The sequence below is a fragment of the Anopheles nili genome, chromosome 2 (assembly GCF_943737925.1).
Source record: "Anopheles nili chromosome 2, idAnoNiliSN_F5_01, whole genome shotgun sequence".
Lineage (NCBI taxonomy): Eukaryota > Metazoa > Arthropoda > Insecta > Diptera > Culicidae > Anopheles > Anopheles nili.
The window spans coordinates 43,871,678-43,889,725 of NC_071291.1; the positions used below are offsets into that span (position 1 = coordinate 43,871,678).

At 46.3% G+C, this 18,048-nt stretch overlaps 2 protein-coding genes across 2 annotated transcripts in view; both read right to left on the reverse strand.

The window, feature by feature from the left end:
• Positions 1-181: 181 nt before the first annotated feature.
• On the reverse strand, positions 182-11,116 carry LOC128720699 (tRNA (adenine(58)-N(1))-methyltransferase catalytic subunit TRMT61A). Its single transcript, XM_053814392.1, has 3 exons — positions 10,489-11,116; positions 416-585; positions 182-316 (listed from the first exon to the last, which is right to left on the reverse strand). Exons 1-3 carry the CDS (start codon positions 11,114-11,116, stop codon positions 182-184), a joined length of 933 nt encoding a protein of 310 aa, XP_053670367.1.
• Positions 11,117-12,329: 1,213 nt separating this feature from the next.
• The window catches only part of LOC128730785 (uncharacterized), a gene marked incomplete at its 5' end in the record, with an annotated part of 59,456 nt that continues 53,737 nt past the window's right edge, over positions 12,330-18,048 (reverse strand). The window contains 2 exons of the mRNA XM_053823864.1: positions 12,330-12,739; positions 12,803-13,815. Coding sequence (XP_053679839.1) covers positions 12,330-12,739; positions 12,803-13,815 — 1,423 coding nt within the window. The remainder of the gene's footprint in view (positions 12,740-12,802; positions 13,816-18,048) is intronic.

Consider the following 18,048-nt stretch of genomic DNA (forward strand, 5'->3'; position numbering starts at 1 on the left):
AAGCGCTGACAAAATTCGTCTTAGGGAAGGCTATTCTACATACTTCTTTCGCAAGCAGGCAACAAAACTTTCATGATGGACGATTGTTATAATTTGATTTTACTTTTATTAGCCGCAATGAATCAATCGCTCAAATCCTGTGCCGTCGTCTTTGTAGAACTTATTCACGGTGAGTCAATCGTTACCGGGCGAACAGAGGCGGCAGCTCGGCGATCGTTAGGAATCCGGTGTGACCGGCCATCGTATGTGGAGCGGAAGAGGTTATGTATTTCTTGGTTTCCTTAGGTGTTTTTGTGTCCTTGTCGGTGTCCGTGCGCTGTCGCAACCGAGGGATGGAGAATGAGAGAAAGTAAGAAGTTAGTATCCCATTACTAATGCCATTAGTCGCATGCTAGCGACCTTGGTCATTAGTTACCTTGGTTTTGAGAAAATCCAGCTCCATTACGGCCACGTTACGGGTGCGCACGATGTCCTCCACCTGGAGCAATTCGACGTTCTGCACCTCTAGGAAGCCGTGTTTGGCCAGTGCCTCGCAAACACGCATCGACTGTTCGATGCACGGTGAAAACGAACAAATTCGGCCACCTGGGTGAGAAGAGAAAACGCCGTCAAGAGAGCAAGGGTAAACGAGGGCAGCGTGTGAATGCAAATGCAATGTGCAATAGTGCAATGAATGTGTGATAAGTCACCGGGAGAGAATTGGGCGAGATTATGTGCATACAATTGTGTACGCATACGTTTTGTGTGCACCAAAATTGCATCCAAAAGCGCACGCCAAACACTGTCATCGACATGCCTCAAACGGCACACCTGCTGTTTCGCATTGGAAGTCAATTAATGTAGCAAAATGGAGGGAAAAAAAACCACACCCGCTCTGATTCACACACCCTTCGACGCCGGTTTTCTCGGTGGGAAAAGGCAATAAATCTGCTCCTGTCAGGATTGGCATGAGCTTTAACTGATCGCCACCGTCGGCACCAATTGTCGATCGAGCAATTGCCGATTTTAACGATTTCGACATCGATCAGAGCGGACTCCTGGCCAGGCAAGCAGGCTTTTACAGGGCTCACCACCCGACGTGACCTCGGCGGGATGGACGCTGGGAGCGCGTGAAACCGAAACCTGAATCGAATCCTCGTGCGAACGCGCCATGAATAATGCAACGAAGTGGCAGTCTCATTATCGTTATCGGACAGCCACTGACAGATGAAATAAAGCGAGAGGGAAACGAAAAAATAAATCAGAGTGAAATGCGCTGGGCGAATCGTGTCGACGAGGAAGCAGCGCGAAATTCCGCCTGATCGTGCCCTCCAGGTTCTCGTGTTTCAATACTTACCCTAGGTACCCTGCAAAAGCTGATACGAGTGTGGGGTGTTTCATTCAAAGGGTGCATTTCAATCATGCCCATGGTGAAAGGATCCCACCGAGGGGTTGTTTTCTGCACGCTGCACTTGATGCTTTAGGTGGATCAGAGAGTTAGAATTTAAATGTTGCTTCCACGATCAAATCCACCATCGAAATCATCCCGAGGTGTTCTCCTTCTTTCAATCTCTTTACACCAAGCACAAGTTGAAACACAACTCCCCCGTCACGTTGAAGTGCATTTTGGGGCATCACTAGTTGACACATGTTTTTGCTGCAACGTCGTGCCATTCTTCCAAAGGCTCTCACAAATCGAACGTCCGACGTACCGAGGTACCAGCTTCCGTGCGGACCATTCATAACACGATCGAATCCTGAGTCATTCCCAAAACCGACGTTGCTGACAGCTGAACGACGTGAGCTTCTTCTACCGTTATTTGTCCGGGTGTCGTTCGCGTTTGGCTTGAGTGGCGCGAGAAGCCATGCATGCTGCTGATTGCGGACCAAATTTCGAGTGTCGACGCTTGACACTTTAACAGGCCATCTCCAAAATCCGCAACATCGTTCGAACCTGCACTGCACGGGAGCGTATAAGTGATCGCGATCGGTCAAGCTGTTCTCATCGATCAGGGAAATCGACCAATCTTCTTCGTACTAGCATTAGTTTGTTTTTCCGTTGTGGCGGATGAACAGAACAGGCGCAAAGTGATTTAAATTATCTGTCGACATCATTAGATCGACGTGATAGCATCGAACGAGATGGTTTGTGGTTTTATTTGTGCCTCTGATTCGCTCAAAACGATGAGGCATGATCGACACCTCCTCAATGGAACAGTGTCAAAAGGTAAACGCTACAATGCAAAATAATTTGCGTACATTCCTGGCCATAGACATAAATTTTAAGATTCCTGATGCATAACATGGAAAAAAAAACTAGTAACTGGACCATAGACCTTAAAAAACCATTGTGTAACGAGACAAATTTGAACTCAAGTCAACAACATGATAACATGTATTAAATTTTTTGGCCATTAATTGATCATCTTATAAATAAAAATGAATGTTTGTATGTATATATATATATATATATATATATATATATATATATATATGTGCCTATGCGCGCGCTTCAATGGGGTTTCCACTGAACCGATTTGCACCAAACTTGGTACATAGGTGCATAATGGTCTCGGATTTTGGCGTTTGATTTTTTTTTTTTTAGAGCCCCCCAAAAGGGGGGCTCCCATACAACCCCAATTCGCGAATATTCATTTAAAAATACAAATGATGCCCGATTAAGCTGAAATTTGGTACATAAATGTTTCATTACTTTAAATGAATACTGGCAAAATTTCAGCCTCCTCAATGAAGAACAAAGGGGGGCTCCCATACAACCCCCCCTTTCCAAAAAGTGATTATTATTCGCTTAAAATTATAGTCGTAGCCCGATTTTGTTGAAATTTGGTGCATAAACGTTTCATTACTAAAAACTAATACTCGCAAAATTTGAGCCATTTCAATGGGGAACAAAGGGGGGGGTCCCATGCAAACCCCCCCTTCAAAAAATGAATATTATCCGCCTTAAATTATAAATGACGCCCGATTTGGCTGAAATTTGGTACATAGATGTTTTATTACTTTAAACAAATACTGGCAAGATTTCAGCCTCCTCAATGAAGAAAAAAGGGGGGCTCCCATATAAACCACCTCTACACCCCCCCCCCCCCCCCATCTACCAAATCTATATCACTAAATCACTAAATCTAAATCACTGAACCGATTTGCACCAAACTTGGTACATAAGTGCATAATGGTCTCGGATTTGGGCGTTTGATTTTTTTTTAGAGCCCCCCAGAAGGGGGGCTCCCATACAACCCCAATTCGCGAATATTCATTTAAAAATACAAATGATGCCCGATTTAGCTAAAATTTGGTGCATAAACGTTTCATTACTAAAAATCAATACTCGCAAAATTTGAGCCATCTCAATGGGGAACAAAGGGGGGCTCCCATATAAACCCCCCCTACTAAAAATGAATATTATCCGCTTAAAATTTTATATGACGCCTGATTTGGCTGAAATTTGGTACATAGATGTTTCATTGCTTCAAACAAATACTGGCAAAATTTGAGCCTCCTCAATGAAGAACAAAGGGGGGCTCCCATACAACCCCCCCCTCCAAAAAGTGAATATTATCCGTTAAAATTATAGGCGTTGCCCGATTTTGCTGAAACTTGATGCATAAACGTTTGATTACTAAACAGTTATACTCGCGAAATTTGAGCCATCTCAATGAGGAACAAAGGGTGGCTCCCATACAATCTCCCCCTATAAAAAATGAATATTATCCGCTTAAAATTATAAATGGCGCCCGATTTGGCTGAAATTTGGTACATAGATGTTATATTAGTTTAAATCAACCCCGGCAAAATTTCAGCCTCTTCAATGAAGAACAAAGGGGGCTGTCATACAACCCCCCCCCCACCCCCACCCCGTTTAACAAATCATAAAATATCACTTTGAAGTACATATGTAGTCGAAATCAACTATAATTTTATCACTTAATACAAAGACTTTCTAAATTTCAGTTCTACAAGCGGATAACCAAATGGTTGTCCCTCTCCCTCTACCAAATACATAAAAAATATTGAAAAATACACATGGCATCCAATTCGATTGATACACGCTACAAATGCTTCTTCCTATTCATAACGCGACGAAGATTTATTTACGCCAGTGGGAAACAAAGGGAGGTTTCCAAAGAACCTCCTGTCTGTATTACCAAGAAAATAATTCCGTCATAGCAATAAAGCTTGGTCCGGATGATTTTAGGTGAGGATGATTCTGTTTACACAACATTTTAAAAACAAGAGCTCCCATACGAGCTCTTCCTATTAGAGTATTGGAAGATATGGTCAAGCATGGCAATCATGTCCGATTTAAATGAAATGAGGCAAATTCATAAAAATGTCAATATTTACTGGAAAATTAGAATGGGACGTTGCAGCTCTCCCGGTTGGAGACAAATTCGTGGAAGGGCATACAATCCCTGCTCGGAATATTGAAAAAAAAATGCCCAAAGTAACAAATATCGTCAAATTTAACAACAACTTTTCATGTACGCCTTAACACAGTCTATACAACAAGTTATAAAATATTATCTTCTGCAATGCGGAAATGGGTGGATGGAAATCTAATTTATTGTTATGTTCAAATATCGCTCAATGATAAAAATGGTTTTTTGTTTATTCTTTTTTACAAGTGACTTTTACATTATGGTCGGGAAAGGAATTTCCATTATCAGAATAAAAGAAATTAACAAAAATGTAAAGTCGTCAACAAACAGTCCAGTTTCCTGCAACTTTTCTCTCTTCAAAAATTTATTTAGACACTAAACTGGGCTTAGAAAGTCAACTCATTTTCTTCTCATGCATGTTTACATTTAAAAGTGTACAATATTTTGCAACACATAGCGCTATGCCGTTATTCAGTATTCAGTAAGATTCAGTTTTTAATTGTGTTGAGTAGCGTTGGAAATGTGGTTGGTGTAATAAATTTAAATATCGATTTCAGAGCGTAATGCTTACAAACATGAAATGAAGTTTTGAAAGAGAACAGCAATACAGATCAAATATAAAGGAAAATGGAAAACTGTTTCCAGGTAGCTTCAGTGACAAAATAAGAATAAGTGTTAGAAAAGTAGAAAGATTTTGAACGTCATACATGCTCAGGATGGAACAACATGCTACATTTCCTTATTGCTATGTAAATAAATTTATGTGACGGATCCAAGACAAATGATACTGTATAAAAAAGTATTTCCGAAAGAATTAAAGAGGAAAACACAAGGCATAAAAAATATGTTTTACTAATTTGATGACGTGCAAAATGCGAAAGATTATGAAGCTAAATGGAAGTTGTGAAACAACAAGAGAAGAAAGGATTTTATAAAAAAAATCCTTTTCTTGAAAAAAATCCTTTTCTTCATAGCTAAGATGGTTAAAAGGCTCGATTTGTTATAAAACAGTGAACGATATTTTGAAAAAGCCAGGTACAACCAATTGGAAGGGATATGCCTAGAGGACCAGCGAGAGATGAATTGATTGAAATAGAAAACCTTCAAAGACGAAGCTAGGAATAACGTTTATTTTTTTTTTATTCATTAATGACGGCCAGGCCGTATTGCTTATAACTATTATCTTAAGTCTAAACTTAAAGTAAATTAAAGCAATTCACATTGGTTGGAAGACATTTCCTTCTCCGAACCGTGAAAGGGCACCTTATCCCGGGTGTACGCGGTTGAGAATAACGTTTATAGAATGAATACAACTAAATAAGAAAAAAAATAAAATGCACATCAAAAATTGAATTACCCAAGCATACGTAAAAATGCCCCTTTATTTTTCCTCAAACTACGTCGACCCGAATGAAATCGGGTTTATCAGCTAGTTATCAATATGTACATATTTCGCGTTGATAACAATTAAAAACTATTCAAAACACTTGCTACTTGGAACTAGCAGAGAACAACGAACCGGCATTCAAAATGTAGAAATGTTCGGTTAGTATTTACACTTCGGGCTTTTCCAGAACCAATTAATGAACCCAGTCATTACATTTGACACAATGAAATATTGCTTATTGACACCATGTGCTACATATTGAAGCGCCCAAAACTATGCAGCTAATGCTGAAATTTAAAATTCTATAATAATGCCAGGAACGTTGTAAAAGCCGGGAAACAATAATGTTAGGAACATTTTCGGAAGAACCGAAATTTGCTATGTGCTACGGCTAAGGTTACAGCTAACCTCTTTCTAAGAAGAATATTTAAATGAGAAAATTTGACCCAACAAATTTAACAGATTAATGAAATCATCTTCCAAAAATTGAAGTCAAAATTAGGAACGCTATGCAAAATCAAATGAATACGTGCTACACTTAGGAACGGAGATCAAATCAATACGGATGTAACAAACTTTTAATTCCGCTGTTAAACGAGTACTCACTTAGTAAACCATTCTATGTTTAGAAGTCCGCTGCAGGTGCTTCTTGTTGCCATTGAAAATTGTACCCAATTCGCTAGCATTTGCTTCTCCACCTCAATGGTAGAGAACAAGATGCCGCATCAAAGCATCGATCTAGGCAACAAACCTGGCGCACGCTACATGCTTTATATCAACGCCGTGGCATAAATAATGCCCAAGTTATCGAGCCGAGCTGCGCAAAACAGCATGGCCAATAGGCTTATGCTGCGGGTAAATTGTCCCCGAAACGTTACAAGCACTGCGTTAAGAGAGGGCTGCCTTTGCATCGAAAACGAACATTCGTCCGATCGGTGAATCGAACGGTCACCGAGTCGCTGCCGAGAGAGTTTCTCTATATGTCTTTATAAGGCAGTCGACTAGCGGATCCCACCGGACTTTGTGCTGCACCTTCCAGAGTGACTTCCAAACGCTTGAACTCGTTTTGGCGACATTTGAACCTCCCCTGCAGGTCGTTACTTCTGCCACGCGTTCGGACTTCGCAGCAACGCGAATGCAAGATGGGACCAATTTCGCCACACCAGCCCATATTCCTGTCTGCCGATGAAGGACTCGCACCAGCTAGTTCGCGATTCACACGAACAATCTTCATTGGTCTGTCACGAGCCGGAGGGAACCCGAGAGGAACTGCCGTTCATCTGCAAAGACGGCTTTGATCTTCGAACGCAGCAGGTTGAACGGACCGAACGCAGTCCGCCACCTGACACGAGAGACGGCCGCCGGTACGCGACTTTGTATCTTTGCGAGACGCCGCACGCGAAAAGGGATTTTGTTAATAAATCATTCAATTCCGTAACGGCGAATCGAACGTTCGCCTACGCGTCTATCCAGTGCATCGGTTCTCCCTGGGGCAAAAAGTCCAACGTTTTGAGTCGTGCGTAGTATGGGACTCCATCGGTGGCATCCGACTAAAACCGTGGCTTGAAGAAGGAAAAGCGTTGCTAATAAATCCAAGCAGTGCTTTGATTTCCCACTCCTACAACAAACGGTCCCATATCGTTCGGTATCACACGACCAATTGAAAATCTGTAATCCAGCACGCGTGCAAGCTTTCAGCTTCAACAAAGAGCGATACATCTTGAAAGAGAAAGCCGGTCCATCGTCATTATTCTTGATGCCTATCGATAAGGCTCCGTGCGGCGTCCATCCAACAGCCAAAAGCCTCATGATTGGCCAAACATAAGTTTCATAACGTTCGACGTTGTTAAACGGATGGACAGCTTACTGCTGTCGCCTTATGTCCGGGGTCGCACTCCTGCAGGTGTGATCTGACGCAGCTCACACGGTGATTCGAGAGGATTCCCCCATTTTTCTTCACTCAGCTCGTGGGTTTTCTCGCTTCAGCACTCAATCCCCGGGACGCACCATCCGTTATCGGCGAAACAATTGGCCATTCAGCACGGACGGACGGACGGACCGATGGTCGGCTGTTGCCATGTTTTGACGCAACGAAACACAACCGGGCAGCTTGTCAACGGGCTCAACCTCAACGGCAGCTTGTCCGCAACCGAGGGGTTTTGGGCTGTTGGTCCGGTGGCGCAATGACCGCTGTACGCCGACGTTCGAATCGATGTCCCGGCTGGTGGACATTCCTTTTTAACTTTGCCGCCAAGCTGCGCCTACTGCGCTGCCGCTATGCTGATCGTACAACGTACGATCCAATGTGTGTTTGTGTGGTGGGAGGGCAACGTGAAAATAAAAATTAATTAATCGCACCGCAAACCATTGAATGACGATTGTCGACTTGAGAGTGGCGCATTCGTTTCCACGTGCTGTTGGCCAAATGCTGCGTAACGTTCCGAAAGGAGTTTGTTTTGTAAATTTTAACAAAATGCAATACACACTCACGTGATTGTGCCATTTCGTGGAGTTAAGTTAAAATCAGCGTTCTCTTCTACGTGGCGCGATGAAGAAAAACATCCTTTTAAGCGCACGCTGGCGACTGGGATCAATTTCACACTAGCAGTACAGTAACGAATGTGAACAAGAATGAACACAAAACGCACTCGATTGTCGACAAAAGCGAACAAAGCGATACGCCGCTTTTAGGTGGATTGGCGGAAAGATTGACCGCCGGATAGGCGCATGTTATGGACAATTTCAATTGCCGCTTGACAAACTACCACCGCCGGCGTAAGAATTATGTTTCCCCCATTTTCGCTTCCGCGTGCTTTCCCACCCCGGGGGTGTAACTCCTTTCGCGTGGTGATGGAACTAGTCAAAATGGACTTCCCCGACGACCATGCGGTCACTGCCCATTTCTGACACTTCAAAGCGATCGAGCAGCAGTGGTGCGGACGACGGCAGTTCCGCCGAGTGTCGGGCCGCACGGGGTGACAATGTACATAAATTCTACCACCGTTAAACAGTGTGTTCTGTCTCCTTTTGGGAGGGGTTTGTGTACGAAGCCCTTCGGGAAGCCCACTCCCGAGCAACACGAATCCAGGTGACTGTTGAATAGATGAATAGTGCTGCCGCAGCCGGTCCGTCGCCGATTTTGCGCTCCTTCGTTTTTATCACCTCACGGTCCAGCGCGCCCTGCTTGATGGTTGACGGTATGTGATTAAAAAAAAAACGGACATCGGAAATCGCCACCCCACGGTACTATGCTGTCAGTTGTCGCGGTCTTGTTTTTTTTTTCTTCTCTCCTGCGTTCATTTCAGTAATGTGGAGGAAAAATCGGGTACACCAACGTCAGTACTCCTGGCATCGTGTCTCCTGGCACGCGGCAGACTGAGGAGGTAGTGTATGCAAATCTGACCAACCCTTTGACACTGTAGTAACCGGTCCGTTAGCGCGAGCCTTGCGGCTAATAAATGATGGCAATTTTCATTTTTCCTTAATTTGGTCCGTGTGACTGGTGGACGTCGTAGCGTCGGCAAACCACCGGCCCAGTGGTGGTTAGGCGAAGGGCAAGAATAAGAAAACAAAATCCGTAATTTAACCATATCTGCACTTCAAAGGCGCACGCGGTTCAAAGGACCGCGGCCCGCTAGTGAATCATGGGGGCCATGATCGGGAACCATGTGTGCTCCCTTGCCGGTACCCAGCGCAGTGATTGATACGGGAATAGAAGCGATTCTCGGCTGAGAGCGATGTGTATTTATATATTCGAACCAATCAAACATGATAACATGTACCAATAACAGGCCAAATCTGGGAGTTTTTCAGTCCCTAGACTTGAGTGACTGATTGACATGGATGTTTAATTCATGGATAGCATAACAATATGTATAAATCAAATAAAACAAAAATCATTCCCTATTTTAAACAACATAAAACAACATACAAGAGCATACAATTGAAACGAATTAAAAACTTCACATGCCTAATAAAAGGGCAAAGGTGAAAGTATGAAACGTTCATTAGTATGTTCGAGGCAATTTTTAATGATGTCGCGTGTCCAACACAAAATGATGAACTTCTTTGGATTGGAATGAGGGCATCATATATGTGTTTTTAACGCCACGCAAATACCCGGCACGAAAAACGTTCCGTTTCTGCTACCAATTTATCAGACCGAATACCATACCGCTGCTCGGGTGATGTCTTCTTTGCCAATTGCACCAAGAGCACGAGCTTACAGGAACATTTTTGTGTTTTATTTTTTTCAATGAATCAATTTCGCGAACAACGGACCACCGTGCTACACGTGAAACACCTCGAATACAACGCGTGGCCGCAGGAGAAGGAAAAGAGTGCCCATGATCCTTTTTTATTTTGCAATAAATGAGGTAAATCCAAAACCAGTCGGGATCGTTTATGCGTCACAACGTAATTTATGGCACCCGATGTATCATACCACGGTGAGCAAGTACAATTAATTGCTAACTGAATGCGGTCCCGCGGGTCAAGGAAACAGTGAACCGTGTGAGCCCTGTAGAAGGCAAGAGGTCCACCGCGGCGTTATGCCATGCTCCCGCTGGGAGCGCTCGGGCCAATTGTTAGCAGCATGTGTCACCAGGACTACTGTAGGTGCAGCAGGATGTAATGGTTTCCGTAAGGTTGCTCGCTTATGGTAAGTGACCCGAGTGAATGGAGAAGAAAATCCATTATGGTGTTTTAATTGGGATAGCGTACCTTCATTTTTCAGCGCCTTTACCGCGTGCGGGATGGCGAGGTGGGGCGCCGGTAGATCGAGAAAAACAGCATCCGCGACACCGTTCAGCTCCTCACCGAAGCCCTGCTCGCACACGTCTCGTTGCTGCACCGTAACGTTGTCTCCCAGTCCATGGGCGACGAACTCTTCGCGCGCTTTCTCCACACGCTCCTTGTGGAAGTCGAATGTGTGCAGGTGTCCCGAAGGACGGATCGCACGCAGGAAGTAGTGGGAAAGCGACCCGGAACCAGTGCCGGATTCGATAACGATGCTCCCGGGACGTATTTCCAGCTGGTACAGTATCATGCTAATGTCGGGTGTGTAGAGAATTTGCGTCCGATGTGGTAGCGTTTGGGTCCAGAGCTCCGGGTTGGGTTGCAACACGTGCGCCCAGCCTTTGGTGAGCTGAACTTTCGAACCGTACCGAGCGCCGATCAGATCGCGCACTTTTAACGCACCGAAGCTCGTTTGAAACACGTAGTCAATTGTTTCGTTCTTTTTGTTTCGAATTTGAGGTACAGCTTCAATCGTGTGCATAAGGGCCGGCGTTAGATACAACACAACGGTATCACCCTCCGCGATCACTTCTTTAGGGCCGGCGAAACTCATTGCTATAACACTGGAGGCTAACACTACAACCGAAGTAAAACCTGTCGCGATTGTGTAATTAAAATGTTTAAATGAGAACACCTTCAACGCTTTTAATTAGCACTACACTAAAAATACGAGAGCCGGCTGAACAAACCGCGTGCACTTAGTTTGTTTATCAACAATAATTGAGCGGTGCGATTGACAGCAGACCAGGCGCTTATGCGCTGAGCTGCAAACAAGAGTCACGTACTTGGTCGCGTTGGATGACAAAACGTGCCAGATTGCAATAAAATTCGTTGAATTACGAAATATGCTATTTCTCGACTAAAGTAACAGATTTCTAGCGAAACAATTTCTTAATTTGAATACGAACCTAAAATAGTCAAATGAATGTGGATAAAAAAACCAATGTCAATAGTTTTGATAATAAGTGTGCTTTTTAAATCTACATCTTACCAACAGCATCTATTCAATTTCATTTGAAGCTACCAACATGCTTTTTCATTCGGATGCCTTTAAAACTCAAGATTTGAAAACTACACGAAGTAACAAACCACACTTTATCCAGAGACAACAATGTTTTGTGTTTTTTATCATTTTCTTGATTCTTTCAATTTTTACGTACGCTTTAACAAGGATACTCACTATTGTATAAATTATATGTACCCTAAATAATTGTCTTCGTAAGTATGCTGTTTATTTGTACAAATTATCCTAACCATGCGATTGTGAAAATCTTTATTATGCAATTAAAATTCATTTTCTAATCTATTGCCTCATCTCATGAAGATTCACATCAACCTGCGCCACCTTATGTTCTTATGTACAGAACCAACAACGCAAGAGTATTGCGGATGCGTGCGAACGCCACTACCGAACAAGGATATCGTTGCTGGTTTAGATTAAAAGGGAAAATAAATATCGACCAACGATACAGCGCGGCATATGCAGTTATATGTTCAGCACCACGATGACTAACAAATGAGCACTATCTTTAGCTTCCTAATTGAACGATACACTTGCACAAAAATGCAGATTTTGCATCGATGTACTTCACATGCATCACGGCTGCCCTAACAAACAATACTGAAACGGAAGATGTACAGCACGAAACACGTGCCTTTGCATATCGCTAGCGCCTTTAGCTACCTTCGCAAAAGTTCATTCAAATTGAAAAATAAATAACGTTTACTTCTAGAATATACCGCCCGGTGTTTCCCTCTTTCACACGTCAGTGAGATCGTCGCTGATCCTGAGGGTGATCGTCCCGCTCGTCCAACGGCTTCCGCTCAACACCCCCATCTCCACCCATCGTTGTGCCAATGGTACCCGTCCCCGTCGAGCCCTCGAGGGCCAGCAACCGATGATCCGAGGGCCACGGTGGTGGAGGTATCGGAAGGACTACGGGCATCGGCAAAGCCAATCCGGGCACAGGCAATCCATCCTGGATAAGCGAGGTCCCCGACATCGATCCCACCGACCCGTGACTCGCCGTGGCCAAACACGAAAGGACAGGTTGAGTTCCGATCACTTGCGATCCTGTGATGTTTCCGACCACCGACGTGCAATCTGTCACGATCGGCACAAATTGTTCCGGCATCCAGTCGAAAGAGAACGTGGTCGCTGTCTGGAATCCACCACCTCCACCTCCAACACCTCCACCTCCACCCCCACCACCACCACCACCTCCTCCTCCACCACCACTCCCGTGGTGCTGGTGTGGAGCGCTCGTAGGCGTTGGAGGTGTCGTTGTCATATACGGGGACAACTCCTGGTGCGTGATGTCTGGCACCTTTTGAGCCGTGGTGTCCGACCAGGGTGGACTTGGGTTCCACTGTTCCATGAAGTCGGTCGGTTCGGACGCCATGTTGGTCACCGTCGTCGGCAGAATGGCTGATTTCGCGTGCAATCGACCAATCGGACCAGTTCGACCGCCTAGAACCATTGTCTGCAGACCTCCTCCTCCACCACCACCACCACCACCTCCGAGACCACCCAACCCACTACCGTCGGCAGGATGCAACGTCCCAACGGATTGCCCCAGCTCAGGTTGTCCTGGTGGCCCATCGGAAGGTTCCACGGAGGATCCACTTTCGGAAGGGATGTAGATTGGTTCGAGTCGATTCACGTTGCGTTTTTTAGCCGGAGGTGTTCCATTTTGCCGCTCAACTCCAGCCGAACCTCCGTTGGTCACCGTTGCGGTGTCTCCACCGGAAGAACCGCCATTGTGACAGCGGATGTGTGGCGTGACTGGGACCACCGGGATTGGGCCACTCATGGCCGGAGGTGCTGATGTCGGTGGAGTTGGGTGACCAGCCCCACTACAGTCCACCGTTTGTCCTGCCGCATCCAGCCGAAACCCGTACCCCCGGCCACCGTACTCATCCCCACCGGCATGGCCGACCGGTTGCTGTTGCTGTTGTTGTTGTTGTTGGTGTCCGTGCAGCATCGGTGTGGCCGTGCCGCCATTGTGGTGTTGGCCGGAGGGTGAGTGGTATCCGTACGCTGGGTGGTGCGGTCCTCCACCGTACCCGTGTGCCTGCAGCGATCCACCCGACGTACCGGCACCGGGCGAATGGCCAGGACCGCCGTAGTAGGGCGCCGTCGGCGGTATCCTGGTTGCGCCCTCGAACGGGATGCCGAATTGCATTTTTGACTGCACGGTGTAGTAGTGGTAGAGCCACGAGTTGGACAGCATCACCGAAGCTTCGCGATCGCTGGTTGGGGAAACAAGAGAGAGAGAGAGAGAAAGAGAGAGAGAGAGAGAGAGAGAGAGAGAGAGAGAGAGAAAAAAGACATACGCATAAGTAACTGGCGGGCTCGAAAGCGCGGGCTTTTTTTTGCATATTCCCACACTTTCACGCACCCTTCCGATGGTCGAATAAAATAAATCGCCCATTGTCAGTATTGTCTCGAGCACGGTACCAACGCCTTTTGTTTTCTCTTTTTTTCCCCTTTGCGTTTGTTCGCTCCTCTTTGCGACCCGCAAGGACTCTGGGCCTCTGGTGGCCCGCTCGCGTAACCTCACATATTCGCGCATTCGATCCGCTGCAACGATCATTACACGGAAATAAACGGAAAAAGAGCACACAAAAAAAACCACCCCGTGCACACAAAAACAAAGGAACACAGAGCCCCCGGTAAGGGCACGCGTGTGCGATATGATTTTGGTGTACGATCGTTTTGGGGTGATCCCTTTTCGACGCTCCCAGCCCGACAAGCCCCGGTTCTTGATTCAGCCGCCACGCTGTGTGTGTGTGTGTGTGTGCATTTTGTTTCTTCAATGCTTCCTTCCCGTTCCCATCCATTTGTTTCGCAATAAGCGTAACCTTTCGACCTGTCGCCAGGACCATCTTGGCTCATCTCTCGATGGGGTGGAAAGGCGAGCAAAAACAAACAAACAAACAAACAAACAAAACCAACTGCAGAAAATCACACAAACGCACAGGGTTTGTATGCAAATTTTGTGCCCTTCTCGCTTTTACGTTGCGTCCGAATCACCACTGCTGCCGGTTTCGGCTGGACCCTGTCCAATATCCTGCCCGTTTGGGTCCTGCAGACCTGCGTCTCCATAGTCCACGCCGGATAGAACGACCGATCGCGGGCTCATAAATCATCGCGCATCGATTTGGGCCCCGTAGAGGTCGTGAACTCGGTTGCGAAAACGATGCAACCCTGAGACATTAAAGGGCGAATGACGTTCATTCTCCAAGCCCTTTTTCTGTCCACCTATTAGGTCCAACCAACGAAGAGCTTTTCGTGCGAATTAGATCGCTCGTTACCGGAGCTTGATTCTATGCCCGCGCATGAACTTTTGCGTTTAATTAAGGTGCGTTAAGTGCTGGGGACTGGATTTTTGTGATACTTCTACTTAAGTTTCTCTCTCTCTCTCTCGCTTTACTCGATTATGGGTTCGTTCCCGATCAACAGCTGCACCAGTTGCACCGGTTGTCGGTCATCCCGTGCGCAAACGGGGCCACCTCATACGAGATCCGAGGCACTGCTTTAATGTGCCTTAAGTACCTGCTTTTGGCAATAAATCTTACGCCCCGGGTCGGGGTATATTTTATTTAACTTTTTTTTTTGCCGCTTCGCCTCATGTCCCTGCCAGACTCCACGCGATCGATCTCGCGGCTGGAAAATGGAAACGGAAAGTAATCGCGTCCAGCAGGCGTAATTATAAAGGCGTGTGGATTTTGAGCTGCTCAAACTGGCCGCAAAAGAGCGCGTGTAATGCGCGGATTGGGTTGGGGTGCGATTTTCTTGCGCCCTCTCAGTGCTCTATTTTAATGCCCAAGATCCAGGACCTGTGAGTCGAACCCATCGAGGGAAGGATGAGTAATTTTTGTGCCCAAGCAAAGGCGTTTTTGCGCCCAAGCGTGCGGGCCTCGTGGACTCGAAGGTGCAATAATTCAAATCATTGATACCACAGCTCGGATACACCGGTCGACCGTGGCAGGGCGCATCTTGCACTTCTCCTGCATTTTGTTGCTTCTTGCTCCTGCTGCAGCATTCCAGCTTACTGGGAAAACGCGCCGAACGTGAGAAAGTTTCCGAACCATAATTATTGTCAGTTAGCTGGCTGCGCGACTCGCGAGTGATAAGAACCGCGAGCTTAGCCGCCCGACCGTGGCTCAATCCTGCTTCGAAGCGCCACGAGGACGTCGGTGCACATCTTCAGAAGGTGGTACGGTCTGTTTATGAGCGGCGTCTGGCGTGCGGGTTCATGTTGCCAGGCTCGTTGGCTTTTCACGGAAAACAAATATTCCGCGCCAACGGTTCGAACGATCGAATCTACAACTCGGGCCCGTTCGACCGGCAGTGAAGAGTAGAGAAAAATTAGAGCAAAGCTTAGCGCAGGTCAGGCATGTTTGCGGCGCAAAAACGGCAGCTCATGGAAGAACTAGAATCAGCAGGCTCGGCAATGCCGGTTGGGCTGGTTGGTTAGCTATCAAATTTTGTGCCAATTCATCACGGCCCTTCTTACTGCCTTTGCCAGTTCTTCCGGCCGCTAGGATTGCACTTCATTCGTGCTGCACCTCGTTTGCGGCTCCACAAAACACGGTGCCTGTGAGGTGCCAGTTGATGGTCACTCTTTCGCCTTATGTTACGAGTCCTCTGAGGAGTGAACTTCGACAGGCCGAGCCTTGATCCGGACGGATGTGCAACCGAAGCGATCGTGGTTTACGTGGATTACATTCCCGCACTCTCGCACCCACCAGGGGGTAAGTTCATCTTTAAGTGAATAAACAAAGCTTCTACAATGAGCAATTTGTGCTCAATTTAAGCCAAAGAGTGCGCTTCAAACACGACACTCCAACGGTCGAGTCCCTTCGGGGCGAAGCCGACTAACCGATCGCATTGAGCAGCCGTACCTCACGTCTAAAATGGATGATTTCTTTTGCTTCATCCATCCAAGTTCCATAATTGTGTTTGTTTAATCGTTTTCATCGTTTCCAATGCCGTAATTGACGTCAGTTCTCAATTGCGTTCCTTCCACCTAGCGAAATTGAGCCCCAACCGACCAAACTCCCTTGAGAAGACTTAAAGCCTTGAAGCCCTTCTTCCTTGTGCGCTTTAGCCGGCTGGTGCAATTTCACGAGGCCATATCGCACCAGAGACGATTGTTAATGAATAAACGAAACCGCAGCTGGATGGAGCGGGCGTGCCGGAAAGTGTTGTTCTTTTGGCTTCAAATTATTGCCCTTCTGACAGCGGGCGATGGGCTTGATTCGGAGGACGAAGCGAACGAAACGTACCGCGAATTATTATTAAAAAGATCGCCGATACAGTGTCGTTTGGCGAATCCTTGCGGCTTCCTTCCTGCACCGGTAGGTGGAAAGTGGTGTACTGGGTACGTTTTTATACGCTGTTGTTGCCGCAATAACACCACTATCGCTCCTCTGCCACAACGTACGAATGTAGCTGTTGGTAGTTGAACGGAAAAAAACGGGATGATATTAACCGACTCAGCAGTGATAGCAGCCAGCGTGTTTTGCGTTTTTAACAGCTGTATCAACCATCACCTATATTTTACACCGCGGTCGCAGCCACACCAACCCGATCGCTCGTTTACTGGCACGCGAAGATAAATGGTAAAAGGAAAAAAAGTGATACTAAATGGATGTTTAAGCTCGAACCAGGCAACCGGACGACAGGCACCGGCCGTAGATTCGGCCGCACTTTGCGCGGTCCAAGCCTCATCATCCGGCGATTTTTCATCCGCTAAAAAAGGGTCGGCTGGCGTTGGATCCATTTCATTTTGCCGCACTGTACGGCAAGTTCTTCTGAGGGGTCGTTCGAGGCGCTATCGGCCGATCGAGCGAAAAGCGCGTTGCGTTACGCCACGGATGGCCGGATGTGCGCGCGCGCGCGTTTGGACACCGGTTTGCAGAAATATTTATATTTAATAACACTTTATTTATTGTCCGACGATCAGATTGTTTAAATACCCCGTCGGCCGGTCGGATGAATCGGGTAGCTCGGGGCTAGGTCAATTCAGTCGCTATGCAGGCAACATGAGCCAGCTTCATGGTTATTTGCGGTTGCATTCGTGCGCAGTGATTGACCCAACAGTGTGCCTTTTATTTCGCACTTTCTTCCTCTATGTTTTGGAGGCTTGAGCGGAATGTCGGTTAGGGTACACGTGCAGAATAACACATTTTAACAAACCACCTGTACTTTAGAACAAACCATACTCTAGTAGCCGCCCAATCCAATTCCCGAAGCCACATTACCAGATCACGGGGCTGGCAACATGGCGTGCATGGTTTGAGTAATGGAAGAACATTACGATTATTGTTACCTTTATTAGTCCGGGTCGGAATTGCAATAAAAATCGGAACCGCAGCTACAAAGCAGAAGTTCGATAAGACGGCTACGTACGATCGCATTTTCCCCCCTCTGCAGTCGTACGTGTATAAAGACATCTGCAGAAAGAAGAGAAATGG

What these genes read in the sequence shown, in the direction of transcription:
- LOC128720699 (XM_053814392.1), bottom strand. Translation starts at nt 11,116, where the DNA reads ATGAGTTTCGCCGGCCCTAAAGAAGTGATCGCGGAGGGTGATACCGTT. An exon ending in AAAGGCGCTGAAAAATGAAG is followed by an intron (nt 586 to 10,488) that starts GTACGCTATCCC and finishes CTTCTCACCCAG; the next exon opens with GTGGCCGAATTTGTTCGTTT. An exon ending in TGGATTTTCTCAAAACCAAG is followed by an intron (nt 317 to 415) that starts GTAACTAATGAC and finishes CGGTTGCGACAG; the next exon opens with CGCACGGACACCGACAAGGA.